The sequence below is a fragment of the Varroa jacobsoni genome, unplaced genomic scaffold (genome assembly GCF_002532875.2).
Source record: "Varroa jacobsoni isolate VJ856 unplaced genomic scaffold, vjacob_1.0 scaffold_1070, whole genome shotgun sequence".
NCBI lineage: Eukaryota > Metazoa > Arthropoda > Arachnida > Mesostigmata > Varroidae > Varroa > Varroa jacobsoni.
This window is the reverse complement of record NW_019213972.1, coordinates 488,241-506,633: the sequence shown is the minus strand read 5'-3', so window position 1 is coordinate 506,633 and position 18,393 is coordinate 488,241. Positions and strand designations below refer to the sequence as shown.

At 38.3% G+C, this 18,393-nt stretch overlaps 2 protein-coding genes across 7 annotated transcripts in view; one reads left to right on the top strand and one right to left on the bottom strand.

The window, feature by feature from the left end:
* The window catches only part of LOC111266310 (secretin receptor), a 166,282-nt gene that overhangs the window by 14,088 nt on the left and 133,801 nt on the right, over nt 1-18,393 (bottom strand). The window lies entirely within an intron of this gene.
* The window catches only part of LOC111266309 (uncharacterized), an 86,400-nt gene that overhangs the window by 25,918 nt on the left and 42,089 nt on the right, over nt 1-18,393 (top strand). For 3 of the 4 annotated variants that reach the window (XM_022843684.2, XM_022843683.2, XM_022843686.2), the window contains 5 exons: nt 1,183-1,367; nt 1,997-2,152; nt 5,100-5,240; nt 10,812-10,928; nt 14,855-14,963. In XM_022843684.2, coding sequence (XP_022699419.1) covers nt 1,183-1,367; nt 1,997-2,152; nt 5,100-5,240; nt 10,812-10,928; nt 14,855-14,963 — 708 coding nt within the window. The remainder of the gene's footprint in view (nt 1-1,182; nt 1,368-1,996; nt 2,153-5,099; nt 5,241-10,811; nt 10,929-14,854; nt 14,964-18,393) is intronic. The other variant, XM_022843685.2, reaches the window with a different exon arrangement.

Genomic DNA, 18,393 nt, shown 5'->3' with positions numbered 1-18,393 from the left:
TACTCCAGCTTTCCTTTTAAATGCTCCCGTCATGCACGAATACAGCCCCAAAGCTCAATCTTACCATCAAAGCCACTAATAATGGATTATTCCTTTGACGTACAACGATAAGTTATTTTTAACTTGGCGCATAGTTGATACCTTAAAAGTAGAGTTTTTTTTTTTTTACGCAAAAAGCATGCGATGTTCGATGTCTATTATCTATAGAGACACTGTAGAACAAGTACTTCGAATAACGGTTTCTCTGATTTTAAATGTTCAGCTAAACCTGTTATTCTAGTGATTATCTAAATGTGTAGAAAACAAATGACGTAAGCTCAATATATTAATTTTATTCTACCACATTTACCGTTGTATTGTCGCTACTCAAGTTAGGTAAGTTAAATAATGTTTTTTTTGGCTCTAAGCGGCTGGGCAGAAGTGGCAAGCTGCAAGTTAACAGCGTAGGATGAATGCATTTGATTTTCCAAAGCAGACCAAAAACCAACCCGCATAAGATAGCGACCCAGCCACGGGACAAGATAGTGAAACACGCTGGTATGTAGTCATGTACAAGTTGGTAAGTACAAGTAACAGTTGGGGTTCTTTGCTTTTCGCTAGTCCCGATCCAAGAAGCATGGATCGATTAGTGCAGGAGTAGCTTAACTATATGCAAAGAAAAAGAATTGTTACTATCAGTTTCGAGAAGCTACCCAAGTGTATTGCATTTTATAATTTTCAGTCGTCTGCGTCAAGTGTTTTTTCAAAGGCCATTTGGACTTTTCGTCAGTGGATTATTTTATCTTTTGGCCCGTTTAAATGGTTGTTTCGTGAACAACCTAACTACAGAGGCTTCAACGAAACCTTTCCTGATTGGCCTCGCCCGTCAGACAATGAATGGTCTACAAATGATCTAATTTAAGTTCAATAATCCTCGATCGAACTGTAACTAATGGAAAGGCAATTCTTCTTTCAATTCTCAAGAACAAAATTGAAAAATTTCTAAAATTGTTCGAGAAATTAAAGATTGAGACGTTTATAATTTCCTGCTTGGTCCATAGGTTTTATTTGTATAAGATGTTATCGAGTTCGCGTGTAAACTAGATAGGACTTTTTACGTCGTTTCTATTTTCCTGCTTTGCGAACGTACTTTCTACACAATAAGAATACAATATGTATCTCTGTGACGTTTAAACGTTGCAGGTTTCCCAGAAGCAATGAATTACAATGGGATATACTGGGCACAGTATATCATAACAGCTGGCGCATTATGCGGAATGACGGCTGTAGCGGTGGTGACTTTGTACACGGTCGTTCGTATTTCCTTTTCCATGGCTGAAGATGGACTGATATGCCCCCTCTTCGCGAAGATCTCCAAACGAAGTCAGGCAAGATTCCACTCATGTATCGTTATCTTCCCTGTTTTCTAACACAAGCAGCTGTACCAAGTTACGTTTTACACGCATTTTTCTTTATTATGTCATGTTGATGGGGGCGCTACCACCATTTGATTCGGGCCTATCTGAGAATAGTTAAATGTACTAATTATTACATAAACAAATAGTAATATGATGTGGACATCGAAATCACAAGTTTCGAGTCCAAGTTCTGAGTGGGCAACATCTCCTCGTCTGGAGACAACAAAAGCTACAAAGTGAAAATAATAATCGTAATGATAACCGACGACGGGAGCGTTGATAGTGTATTGCATGTAGGGACACAACCCCGGAAATTAGTTTGCAGCTTCTTAACCAAGGGTCTATTAGCGCAAACGATCGCCATATGAATTTTCTCTATTTAGAGGTTTTATTTTTTGTAATTATTGCATTTAGAAAAGCTACTTTTAAAAAACAGGTATTATATATTTTAATAGATAACGATTACTGTGACTCGATGTCACTTGCTCTCTTTATTATAGTAATAAATAATGGCGAATATAATAATAATAATTAGTGTTTTACGGCGTTTCTATTCTAATATCGCCCTTTGTCTCTATTGTGGTTGCGTATTTCAACAGGTGCCCCAATACTCTACGTTAATGTTTGCGGGATTTTCAGCATTAGTTGCCATGTTTTTCAACACTGACACAACCGTGGACATGCTCTCTATTGGAACGCTCACGGCCTACATGATGGTCACATGCGGGCTCATAAGTAACCGCTTCACGGGAACGGTAGTGTTAATATGTCGTATCATTTATTTAGCTCGAATCATTCGGTGCTGCTCACATATTCTGCCTAAACATCAATGAAGGTTGCTTACTTCGGTCGACTTTGTTAGCTTTTTATATTTTAACCGGAATATCACTAGTACAGTAAACGGCAGCAGGCAAATGAAGGTCAAAATGAGAATGAGAAGGTCAAAGTGAGATCAAAATCTGTGAGCAAATAAGACGGACATTACCGCTACTTCAACGATACGCTCTAGTATTTTCAGACGGTCAACTAAACTTAATAGAATGATTGAAACTTCGGCAGATAATTAGAAATTATGAAAACTTCTTCGTGCAGACTAGCGAATTATCTACTCTTCAATGGCGACAGATGTAGTAGACCAAACATATTTGTTATATATATATATATATATATAAAAGGATACGGCGAAATTCGAGCTAATCCTTCAGAACCGAAATAATAATTGCCATATTTCAAATCAGGTGAAAAAGGTTTGCTACTAGAACGCCTACTCGTTTTTTTCCATAACAGAATCTACGGTCTCAGATAACTGAAACAGAAACTCTGAATCTGGCACATCTCTGAGTAATCTTTAAGCTTCATGCTTTAGTAAGTCCTATTCTTAAACGTGGCAAGAATCAGAGGCCTCTAAACAGGCCCGCACAATGTTTCAAAAGTATCTTCGACTGGCAGTTGTAAAGCTTCACGTTCTAAGTCATGAATTCCTCTTATTGCTGCTACTAATAACCAGGATCTTTGGTTCACTTACAATTCATACCGAATCAAAGACGCTTTTCGGAATATTGTTGACAAAAAATAAATAATGAAGGTTCATATAGAAAACAGTCAATTTTCCGCCAAAAGTTAATTCTCGAACGCTTTCAGAAGGCAAGCGTAGCATACTCCTGAATGTAAAATGAAGGTTAACAGGCTCGGTCACGTTTTGAAGAAAGCTAATTAAGCGACTCCTCGACACTTCGACAGAATGGTAAACAGAGTGATATATATATATATATATATATATATACACTTCATTTTACCTCCATGGATAGGAAAGGATGGATCATTGGTGGCACATATAGCTTGACCCTGTGAGCTATTCATGATCTGATGCTACTGAGTCATTCGTTGAACAAAGCTAAGAGGTTTTCCCTGGTCAGTTCTGATCAAATTATTCGCAACGTGGCGCAAATGTTGACAGTATCCTCTCATCGAAACAATATGTGACGCCATGGAAATTTTCAAACGTTTTTTCCTTTCACAGAATTCGAAAACATGACGCCTAAATCCAACATGATATACACATATGCATGCATCTCTGTTAAGCTAACTTATACTCTGAGGCCACTTAGTTTTAAATTAATCTACCATATTTATTCCACATACAATGGCACATATATAACTCCATGTTATGATTAAGCAAAGGAATGACTCTAATAAATGCTCACTTCTTTTGGTTTGCCCTTGAAAAAGTTTGATAGTATTATTATTATTATTGAAAATCAATGTACCCTTGCTAGATAAAACAATGACACACATAATCGTACCTTTACCTACGAGTTGACAACATCCGTTGTTTTAGCAGCTTGCGTCAAGGCAAGCACGTACGAATGCACCAGGCTGCATGTAGCATGTACCCTATGCGCGAAGGACAATCATTTGTTTGCTTTCCTGACGATAAAAATGAATGAAGCCTCGAAGGCACTGTTAGGCAAAGGGTAGTCCATTTTGCCGGGTAATCGTCGTCCTTGGCAATGCCCACACATACATTTTGATCACTAGAGGGCAATTAAAAATGCTTTTCTTGTACCATATAGCAGCTTCCCAAAGCTGTACTGAAACACTGGTAATTACACCACGTTTCAGACACGCTCAAAGGTTATTTGCTTAGCAAGGGTAATTTGTTTGGCAGGCGAAGACAGAATAGAAAGCTTTCTATAAAGCGGGAACGACCTATGACATATGATTTAAACAAATGTTTCCGCAACAAACCCAATGAACTCTAATAAAAAAAAATTCACAATCGATTTTCTCATGGGATCGTTCAAGATAGATTTTGCCGCTGCTCGAACATTAGCTATGACATCGGTGCAATAACAAAAAGCTTCCCTTGGCATAAAGTAAACAGACTTGACATATTTACAATGCTAAAAATTCAGAACATATATAGAATAGTCAAGGACCCTTAAAATTGTTTAGAGAATACAATATGAACGTTTTAGTAATAGATGAGATCGTCGATTGTGACATAGTCTGAGTACTGTCAAAGGCCATATTGTTCAGGGTTGTCAAAACTGCGGTGGGCATTAAAATTGGACAGATCCATGTGAAACAGCGTCGGTGATGAAGGCCAAATCGAATCGAAGGAAGAGAACGGACAAGAATAGTACCTTCGTTTAGCTACGTATAATAAACATTTATTCTAGTATGAAGTAATAGATGTAACAAATGAGGCATAATAACGTAGACGATAAGCGCATGTGCGCATTCGAAAAAGTGCTGCTTTGAGCCGAATACGAATTATTCCCGTAACGAAAATAGGTGTCTTGCCCGTATTGAGAAGGCTCACAAGGACGGAGGCGAACTCATGGCTCTTGAAATGTCAGCGCCTTTTGTAGCGCATAGCAGTACGAAGAAACAGCTACTTTCCCACTACTTGTTGAGTGCAGCTTCTTAATTTTTGCCTATTTTTTTTTAGAGAAAAAATCACTTTCATTGCCAAAAAACACAGATGTTCTCATGTAAAATACGCCATACTCTCAACGCTTACGACAGCCATTTACTGCTGTAACCTAGGCCGCCAAGACTGCTACGCAAGCGTAATCTCGATCATTTCCTCGTCCTCCGTCGATACTTTGTAGATAAGTATGAACTGTGAGCGTCGCTTGGCGATCGTTGTTGCAAAAGACACTTGAGCCAGATTTCCTTTCAAACGTTTATTAACAGAGTAACCTCAGCGCGCTGCGACTGCGTTACTTCCGCCGTTTCGAGTCACACCTTTCGATCATCTTCAATCAGCGAACCTACATCTTCAGCAACCTCATCATAATCATACTGACGAGCTTCGGGATGTCTTTTTTTATTCAGGTTCGTGTTTATTCATTCGTTTACACTTTTGATTTTCTTCTTATTTATTTTTATTTAGTTTTCAAATGTTAGGTATTTGCAGTTAGCACCTGGATGTGGGATGTGTTCGAACATAAAGCCGTTTAAAAATTGATGTATACATACCGGTTAGACTGCATTCTGTGTAATGGAACGTATCAGAAGATGTTATTATTGTCTATGTTATTTACTTAGGCCATAAGTAACACATGATAGCTAACAGGTAATTACTGTGTTAAGCTTGAAATGGGGCAGTACGCAACGCGTAAAAAAGCGGAACGGCTTATCCTGCTCGTTTCATCGGACGCACAGCGTCGTCAGCGCAGACGCTTCAGTGAACAGCCGGTATTTTTTTAGCCATAGTTTTGGCGACTTGGGCTGTCGATGGTAGAAAATTTTGACGCTATGCGACGGCTATGGAAAAGTATACGGTAGTGTCATTGACGGCTTTGGATGTAGTTTGACCAAATATATGGTGCTGGTTGGCAATTCCTAGGGTCACTTAGTTACTTAGTATAGGTCACTTAGTTTCTATAAACGGGGTATTTTTGCATGACACTGTTAGTGCCATTTTCAAATTGCTTATTTTAGGCTTAGTGTGACTATACCCGGCTGTACCTGTGGCCCATGCTTGTGCTTGATACGTATTGTTTAGCTAGTAGACTTGTGGAAACTTCCAGCGAAAAGTACGATGCCGAGCTACGATTACAAACGGACCAGTATCGCCCTAGGGCAACTGAGTGCAGTCCTCCTTCGTAAGTAGACTCACCGACTACAATAGCGTGAGCGCTTCAATTACAAATACTGTTTAAAACTAATGAATGATTTTTAATATCTTTATGCTAACACTGTACCTTGACGTCGGCGCCTGTTTTCAGGCCAAAATCACTTTATGTATAATTGTCGCAAGATATTAGCAAACTTAAAGTGGTCGTACATTTGAAAACCATCAACCCAATGGTGAAATCATATGACTGTTGTTATATTGAGGTTTGTAATCCAAAGCTGTACGACCTCGACCACCTACTTGGAAACGCCAAAGCCTTTAGAATCCTTAGAAATTTCTATAGCAATTAGATGAAGTGGTAATGTTCCGTGTTTTTCTTCAATATCATCTTGTATTTCGGGCTATTAGCAGCCATTGCGACCTTAGATGTGTGGTAAATTTATTATCTATCTCCGCGATATAGTTGCCCCGGCTTACGTCGCTATGTATTGTATTGCCGATGTTGTTATTTAAGTGTTATTCGAACGTGTACGCGTTCCGTTTTGCGGTTGCACCTTATGTTTACATACTGTAGACGGGAAGAGGAAGGACTGTTCTAAAAAAAAACAAAAAGGCGTTCAAGAATATGACGTTTGGCTCATGTAAGGGTTTCCTTCTGCCTGTATGCCATAGGGGGTAACTGCGTCTCGTTCTATGTTAACTCGTCTTGTGAACCACTAAGTGTTATATTAGGTTGGAAAGAAAGTTACAGCGCTTTCAACTTTCTCACTTCCCCTCACCTGTTGCTGGTTTCTGATATATGGTTCCTTCTGAATATCAGCGTGCTATGACAGTGTTAAGTTATGAATGCAACTCGAGTTCGAAAGAACATTTCGAATATAGGTGCGTGAGGTAAAAAAAAGCGTTTTTTTTTTCAATTCAAATTGCATCGAATCAATCAATCTCTTCAAGTGAGAGTACCCGACGAACGAGGTTTGATCATCGTGTTCCGTGACAACGCGCTAACATGGCAAATATCGTCAGAACTGCCTTCATGGGCTTCGAAAGGGAGACTTTACTGCACCCTCCGTACTCTTACCAGGTTTTCACCGTTTTCGCTTACCGGAGGTAGTTACATCCGGTCAAATGCTCAAAACCCTTTCGAGAGCAAATTCGCTAAAGAACGTCGTGAAACATACTAATTCATTGTCACTGGACAGTTTTATCAAATTCAGCTTTCTGTCCGATATAATACACGGTCGATTTAGGCATTATTAGATAAACGATATTTCGCTTCTAATAGACTATTTCACTATAATTAAAATGGTACCAAGTGAAGCAGGTTTTCGGGCGTCTGTAATTGAACAGTATCAACATACGAACTTTCAAATTGCATTACTGTCAAAAATTCGCCAACAAGAAATGATCGTGAAATTACTATATAAATCAATTCACTAACGATCGGATTAGTGTCAAGCCATATTACTACAGCAGTTCGTCTCGTACCAGACTGTACTGAAGTACACGACGACTATGAATGAAATGGGGATTTTGACTTACGAGGCTGTGCGTTCCGATAGGAAAATAGCGATAATGATATAATACTATATTCTCTGTTAGGTTGTTTGTTCTAGCTGGATAAGGATATCTCAAATGACGTTTCCGCTAAAGTGATATTGGATTTTCTTCTTGCCATATAGTAAGCCGTCAGCATACGGCCTTTAGCCAATTGGGAGTATTCGAGGGCCCAGCATTTTTCGCTAGTTTCCCAAAAAGAGACGCTTCAAAATTGCCTATAGATGGTCTGATCTTTTCGAGCACGCTCAAAAAACGACATGCGGCCTCATAAGCAAAGCTTGGCAATAATATAACGTCTGGTAATTACTCATGGTCAATTTTGGTAGCAGGTTTGAATTTTGGAACAGTGCTCGTGGGGGTCACCCATCTGACGCGGTAAAAAATGTGCTAGTATCTCAAATAAGGTACTTGGTTGTTTGGCAGATTAAATTGAAACGTTTATTGATTACTCGTATATACAATGAACTTCATCAACAATGTATATTATAAGTCCACGCTATTGCTTCCCTTTTCTAAGAACGAGTCATAGTTTCATTTCTCTCCAAGTTACGACTAGTCTTAAAATAGGTTGGGTCTTGTTGTCTCGAATGTGATCGGCCTATTCGATGCAATGTCGAGTGGCATAGTAAAAAAAAAAAAAAATACTGTTTTAGTATCACGTCTAAGAACAGTTTGTGTTTGGTTTTTGGTCGACTGCCATGTTGTGTCTGTTTCGAATTTGTTTACTTTAATTCTGTGCATGACAGTTCCGATGGATGCTAGGAAGCTTTACTTAAAGCATGACGATCGTTCATAACACGGGTCTTTTGTTTGTTTGTTTGTATCTTTTCGAAATTCAAAAGATTAAGAACCGTTCTCCGTTTGCTACCTAGGAAGAGCTCTGCTGGCACACTTCTTAGCAAATTTTAAAGACTTTTCAAGAACACTGAAGCCGGTTTGTTGGCACGCCGTGTTTTTCTGCACCTTTTTTTTTTTTTTAATGTCGACAAATCTTGCCGGGGTTTGAATTTGAATATTTGACGGGGGGTGAAATCGTGCGGTCTTGACGTAATCAATACGTAAAAGTTTGACGAAATCTGCGCATGTTCGTCATGTAAATTGGGCGCCGTTGTCAGTGACGATTTTCGTATGGGTCGCTGACACCTGTGTTGCAGTGCATGGATGGTTATGTTATTTTAAACTTAATTCAATACGTATATTTAAACATATGTTAGATTTTACAAATTGTTCTGGTTTAAGTTGTTAGCTTGTATTTCTTATTATATGCTTCGTCGAAAAGCATTTGATACTGTAATTCTATTGCTTGACAGAAGGTGTCCCTTCCTCATAGATAGCGAATCATGATCGATATGGAGGCAAAATAGTAAATCGTTGGGTGGCAATAATATTAGCCATGTATTCGATGAAGTCATGTCGTTGATGGCCTTATGGCGTTGATGGCCCTTAGTTCTACTAATAGAGAATGGCCGTTTTCTAGAAATGAAGTATTCAATTTTGTCTTAGCCCGGACAATAACTTCATCGTCAAGTTCTTTTCGGATCCGTTGATTAGCAGTAAGCCGGGGCAATAGTGTTGTCGAAATCATTTGTTTTTTACTGCTTTCTTTAGTCAAATTAGTTTTTTAGTGAAATTGTCGCCCACCTTTCTAATCTGTTAGCCGTATATACATTGAAATTATCTTCCTGCATCGATTATCATTAGCTGTTTTTTTATCGTCGATATGTAGAACTTTTGCCAAGGATATCGATGCGAAGTTACAATATGAAAGCGATATTGGCTGGCGTCGTAGTCGACGAATGAATGAATGAAATTTAATTGTGTGATTTTTTAGCTTCATTTCCGGATTTCTGACATTTTTTCGACTATTCCTAGAAAAGGGTTTTTCTATAGAAATTTATCAAAGGATTCATTGAGTGAGTTTTTTTTAGTTTACTTCGAAATACTGAATAGGGTGTGAGCTTTTCCATTAATGATCATATGTTTGATACACCTATAGGCGGATTCAACCATCTTAGGATATGGTTTACGACCACCAGGTGTAATAATGAAGCCTAAGCAGTTAGTTGACGTTTCAAGGAACTTGCATTCTTCAAGTTGGTCTTTGAATGCGACACCTTTATTTCCTTGGATGAGTCTAGTAGGTTTTTTATATCCGGTAGAATTTATAATAACGGTGTCATCATTTCTCAGCTCATTTCATAAATAATGTCACCTCTTGGAAGATAGCAGGGGCTATTTTTATTCGGAGCTGATTATACCCGTAGACACCTTTGGGAGTTCCTTCGGTTCGTCCTCAACTTCAATCTATAAATTTATCGTCGAGAGGTATTTTCCGCCATTGAGCATGCTAAGGTGTCAGCGAATTTAGTAATCGGTAATGCTGGTCTTCTGTTACGTCATTTAGGCCGCCGGGGGAATCTACGCATAATCTCATGTCACCCGCTTTTTTCCTGTATTATTGATACTCAAACCGTATATTCTGAATAAGTGACTTTGTAACAAACGCCAGTTTTATGTCGTCGGCCGTATATTCTTCTCTAGTCAAAAAGAATAGGCTTTCGACTCCTAATAGAGATTTTTCCTGCTCCTACTTCCACTCGAAGATAAGCTCTCATGTTAGTGCGTTTACCTAATCCATTTTTCGGCGTGTCCACTCTCAGTTATCCATCGAATCCTTTCTCATTTTTTCAAGATGGCCAATATCATTTTAAACGTCCACAATTTCTACCATTGCATCTATCTCCCCGGATTCCTCGACCACTCGAGTTTTTGTACTTGTTGCATGCACTAATTTTTAAAAAGTTTTATATTGCGGGTAATAGCGTAACGGTTATCTCAATGCCGTTCGTGAAGAATATCCCGTACAATTAAGTGTTTACATACTGGGTGCATCTAGTGATGAGCTCAACAGATAAATTGTATGGGCACCCACTTAACCTTCCTCATTCGAAATTATAAAGCCTGATTTCACTGAAAAAGAGAGCATTATTAGCAACATCGATGTTAGATGCAATACAAAGAAGAAAAAAAAAGTTAAATAAAGAAAAATCGACGTTATCTTACATTAGTAGGTTCCTTTTATTGTATTATCCTATATATTATATATATATATATATATATATATATACTAGGGATAGAAGCTACCATATTCATATAAGCATTCATGGGAGTAGCAATAATAATAGACAGCAGTACTGTATTATTATTATTATTATAATTCGCACTTGAGTGTTCTTATTTCGAAACCCTGTTCTATGTAAATGACGCAGGGCTTATGGACAGACTCAACCTACGGAAGTCCTATTTTATTGAGCCTCTTGCTCGTAACCTCAACAATCCTGTTAGCTGTCCTTCAGGAGGTGCCCGACCCGTACCAAAGCTATAAGGTAAACAGTCTGTTACTTACTATCTGTAAGTTGATGGTAGCTTTTGGCCAAACGAACGAGCTTTAATTATATTTTCTTCATGCACATCTCTTATGTGTGCCATCAAATGATTAAGGTGAAAGATAACACAGATATAAATGTCAAGCCACACTAAATGTCCAAGCAATAGCTATTAACAGAAGGGCTGTTTAGCACATCCCTTGCTTTTCCCTAACATTAAGATTAATGGCCAAATGACGAGCAAACACAAGAAGGTTGTTAAATTATACATGATCAGTAATACTCCAGTAGACCAGAGAACGTCATTGCAATTGTGTCGATACCTGTCTTTTTATAGTGCGAAAGCGATATCAAACACTTAATATATAATAACGTTTTCCTATTAGTGCTACTACGATAAGTTTGTTCTATCTGTTTATAAATATGTGTATTATCTGTACCTGTATAGAGGATCTAGCGGTGCTAAACGTGAGCTATAATCGTTATGGGTTGTATTGCACTCGACAAATCCTGAAGAATACGTATTATGCAGATGAGGATTGACCAGGCCTTTGTCGAGACCTACCGGTACTATTTCAGGGAGACATTTACGATTATTAGAAGAAATTCATTTTTAATCGTATTATGTCTATCTAAACGTTATTGGCTGTGAAGAAGTTCTTCTATATTTGAACATCTAAAGTGAACTCTTAGTGTACCTACTACGTGCCTCAACCAAAGTTAACGCATTGCGTTTGATGTCATTAACAACAGAGTAGGTTAAAGTCCGGAATAGCGCTCATGGAAATTCCTAAATTCTCCTAAACGATCTAGAATAATGGAAAGTGTCGTTTTTAACGTATTTTAAAATTTTTCAACTGTGTGCATTATGATTTAGAAAATTAATCGGTAGCACATTTAACTTTGCCTTACGCATAACAACATAACCTTGCCATACGCTCATATCGTTACACGCTCTTTTCCAAAACGCAGAGAAACAATTAACGTACGAGTCACGCGACACGTCCTCGAAGGGTTTGCAGATCAAACTCGTGACCTTCCAAATGTATTTGGTACACACAAAGCCAATTAGTGTCGGCTGTATAAGCCGAAATAACAGCAGAATATTACACGATTGTATATATACATATAATTTTACTGGTGATGTCTTATCACTGTAAAATAATTTTGTGGCTTAAGAGTGAAAAATGACAGCAAATGCAGGAAGCCAAATTAACGCCGTTAGGTGGGTTCTATACGGACCGGAAGTGATGATAGTCTACTGGTGCAAGATACAGACTATACAACAGATGCACTAAAACTTCTGTCCCAAGTTCTTTCGAGGTAGCTAAAAGTTCAAGTTATTTGACATTGGTGGCCGTTTCTGTTCACTAGTTCCGATTCATATTTTCAATGGCTTGCTGTAAGATTCGAATCAGTCGTTTTTCCAGGTGAAAACAACATATTTCCTTCTTATTATTTCAACATATTTCAATAGCAATTTCTCTTCAATCTCACCAAGCACGTTCTTTGCCATCAGTTCAGAAGCTTCATCACAGTTTGGGCCCCACAGTTTGTGGGGCGTTTTCCCGCTTTAACTACGACTTTTTCGCACATCATTGCCGTATGTAACCCACTTTCCATTAGCCGCAACCAAGCGTTTTCAAGGAGACACGATTTCATTGCGTTTCTGCAGAGCTTCGCATACGGAAGTATGATTAACTAAGTTCTTTTAAAGATTGAACTTGTTTTAAAGTCAGCTTTTTTTTTTCAAAACTTACTAACGGTGACGTATCGGTCTCGATCACCTTTCGCAATATTTGCAGCAACTTTGTTTATAATTAGTTGGCTACTGAGAAAGGTATCATGCACATCGAAATTTTCCAACGCGAAAGCGATAAAATAATACTTAGGCCGATATTTTTCTGATAACGCAGCCCGACCATAAACAGCGTAACTTTTTTTAAGTTCGGGTCATCTTTTATCGTGGTCAGATTATAAGATAAAACGAACGAATTTTTACACACGTTTCACTAATTTTCATAGACCTCTATCTTAAGACTGGAAAAGGGTATTCCAATGACCACTGTCAAATAAATCCTTGTTTTCAAATAACACCAACATCGAACCCGATGCAAATCATAAGAGAAGTGTGTCTAAAGTTATCTAACTAGAGAGACCGTCAATACCTTTTCGACCATCCAATATTTATGCGGGCCCCAATGGATAATTGCGCTGCGAAATTCTAAACTGTATATCCATACTGAGCAGTACAGTAACAACTTGTATTATATACTTAGTAAAAAACAAAAAATTACGAAACTATTACAGCTATGATATAATCGTGAAGCCATTTTCTTAATAACTGCCAGGGATCAATTGTTTCCACTTATCCAAAGAACAGCCATACGGTGCAGAACCGGCTAGTCCAATCCGTCCTTATTCGTATCTCTTCAATCATGTGTCATAACTAAAAGAAGACAAACCGTTTTACCGAATCCGGCTAGCTTGTTCCGAGAGTCTTCCAAGTAAAATCTGTCTGACTAGCTGTCCAATTACCTGTATAGGTTAATTGGATCTCCTCTATCCCGTAAGATTAACTGTTGCTGGTTTGTGGCTCTATGAAGCTCTCATAATAAACTCGAAAAACACCGTGGAAATTCTGAAGAAAATTTTTTTGCACTATTTACTGAAGCCGCTGCTAACCATACATATGCTTGACCTTGAGTACCGTGGAATGTTTGCCGATGTCCTGACCCAAGCGTGAAACCGTTTGTCTAGGGGCAAGCTGCCTAAGCTGGAACATCCATTCCGTCGACTTACTTTGCCAACTTCTTTAATATCAACGCGAGTAGTATTTACTTTTTTCAACAGTAACTGTTCAAAAGAGGACGACCCGGTTCATTCCGTCCACCAGCAAGAGCTCGTAGAAAAGCTGTCTTACGCTAAAACCCTCTAGTCTCTTCTTGTTTTGTCCTCATTCAGTAGACTTTCTTATCTAGTCAGCATGAACAGCTAGTAGTTAATTAGTTGGGATTAAAGAGCTAATTGAAACCATGATATCCATCTCATCACGTTGACGAAGCTGGACTATGAAGAACGTCTCCTCCTGCGTACATTAAGCCGTCATTGTCGCCACCATGGACGCCGTCTCTTCACTGCGGCTCTCGAAAAGGAGCAGTACCTGCTATAGTGTGTTAAAAATACTCGTACGTTGCGGGACGTTCGCGTGGGCAATTGCTGAATCGATACTGCCACAAGTGCATGACTCATTTATTAAGCCGTTATAAGATAAAAAATTCAGTTATAAGAAAAAAAGAAAAGAAAATTCATTTTTTCAAATGACTAGTAATTGATGTCGGATAACGTTCATAACCGGCGTCAGTCTGATAGCTCCTTTTTCTCACTAGAAATGACAGTAGCTGTAACCTACTTTATAACTGAAGCTTACCTAAGTTAGACATGCTGTATTGCTCTTCAAAGAAAGAGTGCATTTTGTGCAAGCGCTAAACGCGTGCTATAGTGACGCTAATCGTGACGGCCTTCTTACTCTGTTAACTGCCCGTTGTCACGTGTGGCAAAAGATTCCTTAAAAAGAATAGTATACTAGCCGAAATGGCCGACTGCGTCGTTTGGGCAATAGGATAATCAGAGCCCAAAAATGACCGAAAACGACAATTTTTCCTCATGTTCTCAATGGTATCATGTTTAATAAATACTGGCTTGGAAATATAAAATAGTATCGTTAGACGTATCGACCGTTTCCTTACCGTTCCGTTATTATATATTGCGTTTTATTTTCTGTAGCGATTGGAAGACCTCAACTCGGTAACGATTAGGTAATTGTTTGGCTTTATTTTTATTTAAATTTACTATCATCGCTAAGTCTGCTAAGCGAACTCTAATGAAGAAAATATAAACAATAGACGTTTGTTTCTGTGTTATAGATGCCGTTAATGCCCTGGTTGGCTGTCGTATCGCTTGTTTTCGACTCGGTTTTGATAAGCACGCTACCAAGTGTGACGTGGATTCGTTTCCTTGTCTGGCTGACCATTGGTAAGACACAGGCGTAGATTTTCTAGTAGTAACGATGTTAACTCAATTCGCTTTATTCTTCAAAAACTATATATTATCATATATGTAAAATAACAACCTACAACGAGCTGACGTATTAAAAGGAACGTTGTCCCGCGTTACGTAAATCATAACTTTAATACTATTGTAGCTCACCTCCTTTTCTGAGTTGAGCCGATAATGTGAATCATTCTAAGAGCTATCGCTTTAATTGAAAGATACAATGTACCATTATATTTCAGCAAAAACGGATCGCAGTCAGTGGAAACGCCTATGACTGAATGAGTATAGCCTAGAACTTAATACATCCTATTATATGTTGACCTAGGCTCGGAGTGAGTTTATATAGAGCTTTATACAAGTTTTATAGTGTTATAATTAATAGTTGGGTTGATGATGATCGCAGCAAATTTGTTATACAGGGTAAGCAAGGCGTAAACGTTACCGCTGGACTAATATAACTTACACACGCTAGAATGGTCAGCATATGAGAAAAGTTAGTTCTATTCTTCAAAAGGGCGCTTTTTTAACAGTGCAATATTTTGATACACTTTTTTTTTTAATTTCTGGGATGGCACGTGCACTCTTTGGAATCCCGGGCACTTTACTCGGCTATGGTCACCCAGGAAAATTTTAGTGGGCGTCAGATGGTTTACAAATATGGCTTACGTTTTTGCTACAGCGGTAGAGACGATTTGCTATATAGACTTCTATCTACTAATGGAGATACCGTGAGTCGTTGCTTGAAGAAGTAGCTGGGAAAGACTTTGAGCTCCAAAAATAGGCTCGTGGCTCGTGGCTCGTGGAAGGCAGATGACAAGGTTAAATGCAAAAGCAAATGTCCAGAGCTGTTGGCCTTAGCCTATTTCTACATTTACAAGTGTATGTAAATATATTTTCCTGTTCTTTTCGGTTAAATTAATAGGGTTAGGTAGTTTAACCAATGGATGCTATACGGTTTGAACGAATATTAGAAACGGCGATAATCGCTTCATCCTAAAACAGACACGGTGGTCTATACCCAAAATTGAATTGTAGCTTGTGACGAAAACGGATACGCTATAAAGATTGCTAAGGCACCAGCATTAAGCAAATGTATGGCTACAAAATGATCAACAATTGGGAAAGACGATGAAAAGATTTCGCATTAAACAGTTAAGATTATTAAACAGCTCCAAGCCACTCCCGTTGTACGATAAGACCCGGCCTTGCACGACGGAAATCAAGGGGATAAAATGCAAAAGTCCACCGTACTCACCAAACGTTGATCCCGCAAATTACGGTTTTTCCGAATCTCGATAACTTTTCAACAGGAAGATTGTCGAATTTGCAACAAGATGTCCCCTATATTTCTACAACAGTGTGATAAATAAATTAGTGCTGATTCGTGTGCGGAATCAGCTCGGCTCTGGTATGATTTACCAGAGAATATTCTAGATCAAAGAAGTTATATGCTTGGAGAATTAAAAAAGCGCGGCGGGTACCGAATATGGACTACCGCCACCTTAGCGCGGTGTCATTAAAAACCATTTAACACAATAAAAAGTATTTACATTAGAACAAGGTGGCCAGGCTGACTACGGATTCCTTCTTATGCTCTGCTTCTAAGACTATCCATATAACAGACATTTCAAAGATAAATTTTCCATATATAAAGTATCGTTCCTGCTGGTTATGTCTATTCAATATAGCTACCATTGACCGCCTACACCGCTTCAATTTAAAAGCTACACAGCTCACAGATTGGTTTCATATGTTTTTTTTTTTCATATACACGAACGGTAGTACACGTGAGCGGGTCGACGTTGTGGGAATTAAGCTTCCATTCGATAACGCCCAATATCTATTCAACCCAACGAATTAAAATCCCGATCCGCCAGACGTACAAACTAATTTCTTTAGCGACATGGTTGTTTTTTTTTTCTTTTTTCTTATGGCTGTACGACTGGATATCGCATTAACACGAGCGTTGAATGAAAAATTACCCATAGTGCATTCGTCTTTTGGATAGTGAGCGAGCCAGCCGTCATGTCTGTCGTTAATTTTTCAGAGAAGACCCCGAAAGGCCTGGCTGCTTTCTTCTTATAAGATCTCAGTGATACAATAAACTAGCCTTATATAGTTAAACTTAGAGAGCAGCTATCTGAGTTTTATGGTATAACATATGCCTGGGATACTGTTCGTCGACATCGATCAACTCGATTTTCCTTAGCCGTCCATCCTCCGCTACGGTCTGCAAGCATTCGCCTTTGTTTGTTTTTTGCTCCGCCATTTGCAATTAACTCAAACAGTACATAAATTGCATCGTGATAGCCTTCTGTTGCAATAAACGAGCTCCTTAAGACGACTGTAAGCACGTAGCCATTTTAAAAAGTTTTAACTACTTTATCACGCTAGACAAACATAATAATTAGACAATGTTGGCGTCAGATTTTTTGCAGAAGAGAGACTGAATTGTAAGTTAAAGGACACATCTACGTTTTGTTGAAGTTGTACTAAGATCTAGTTTATCTGAGTACGACCAACGGCGCCAGTTTGTTGATCATGTGAATACCAGTAGTCCACGTGGCATATCGATCGCATAGAGTGATCATGTGGACTCGAAAATAAGGTAATATTTTCCGAATAGGCCCTCTATTTCAAACTGACCAAAACCTAATCGAGTCCAAATGACAACAAGGAAGCTCCTTTAGATATCAAGCTCATAGCAAGTACACGTAATTTTATTACGAATTCATTTTTTTAAGCTATACTTCTTACTATGGCTATATTTAATATTGAGGATAAACATATATAAACTAATACTCAATAGGGTTTATAACTCAGGCAACATCAGATAGACTTATTTACGGTACTGTTAGGTTTTTCGTATTTTGCAGTTGTTAATCCGCAGGCACCTCACTGCTGCAAGTAAAAAAAAACACATATAAAGTGTGTAGCCGAGTTCTAGACTCGGAATCTAATTCCATATCCTAACAAGTCATCAAAAACCATATTGTCGAACGATCTAACGGTGGCCGAAACGAGCACCAACAAATATACCGAATATATCCGATCAGGCGATGATTAACCCCTACAACTGCGTTAAACTTATTTTGTAAACAAAACAACTTCCTTGTGATATTAATGGCAAAAAAAACAATTAAGTAATAATTAGGGTAATAAGTGTAAAAAGGTTAAATTATCATTATATTATTATTAATAATATTATACTCTTTTACCTCGCATATTTATTTTGATCGCCCATTAGAGTTCTCAGATCGGAAAAGGTGTTGTAGTATGTCGGAACAGCTTTTTGCCACAATTCCACAATATATCCTCTCAGGTTTTCTAAAGAAATCGAGGGCTATACAAGTCCGTGTATCTCTTACTATTTTGTATGTAACGATGCGAGAGAGCGAGCGAGATATAT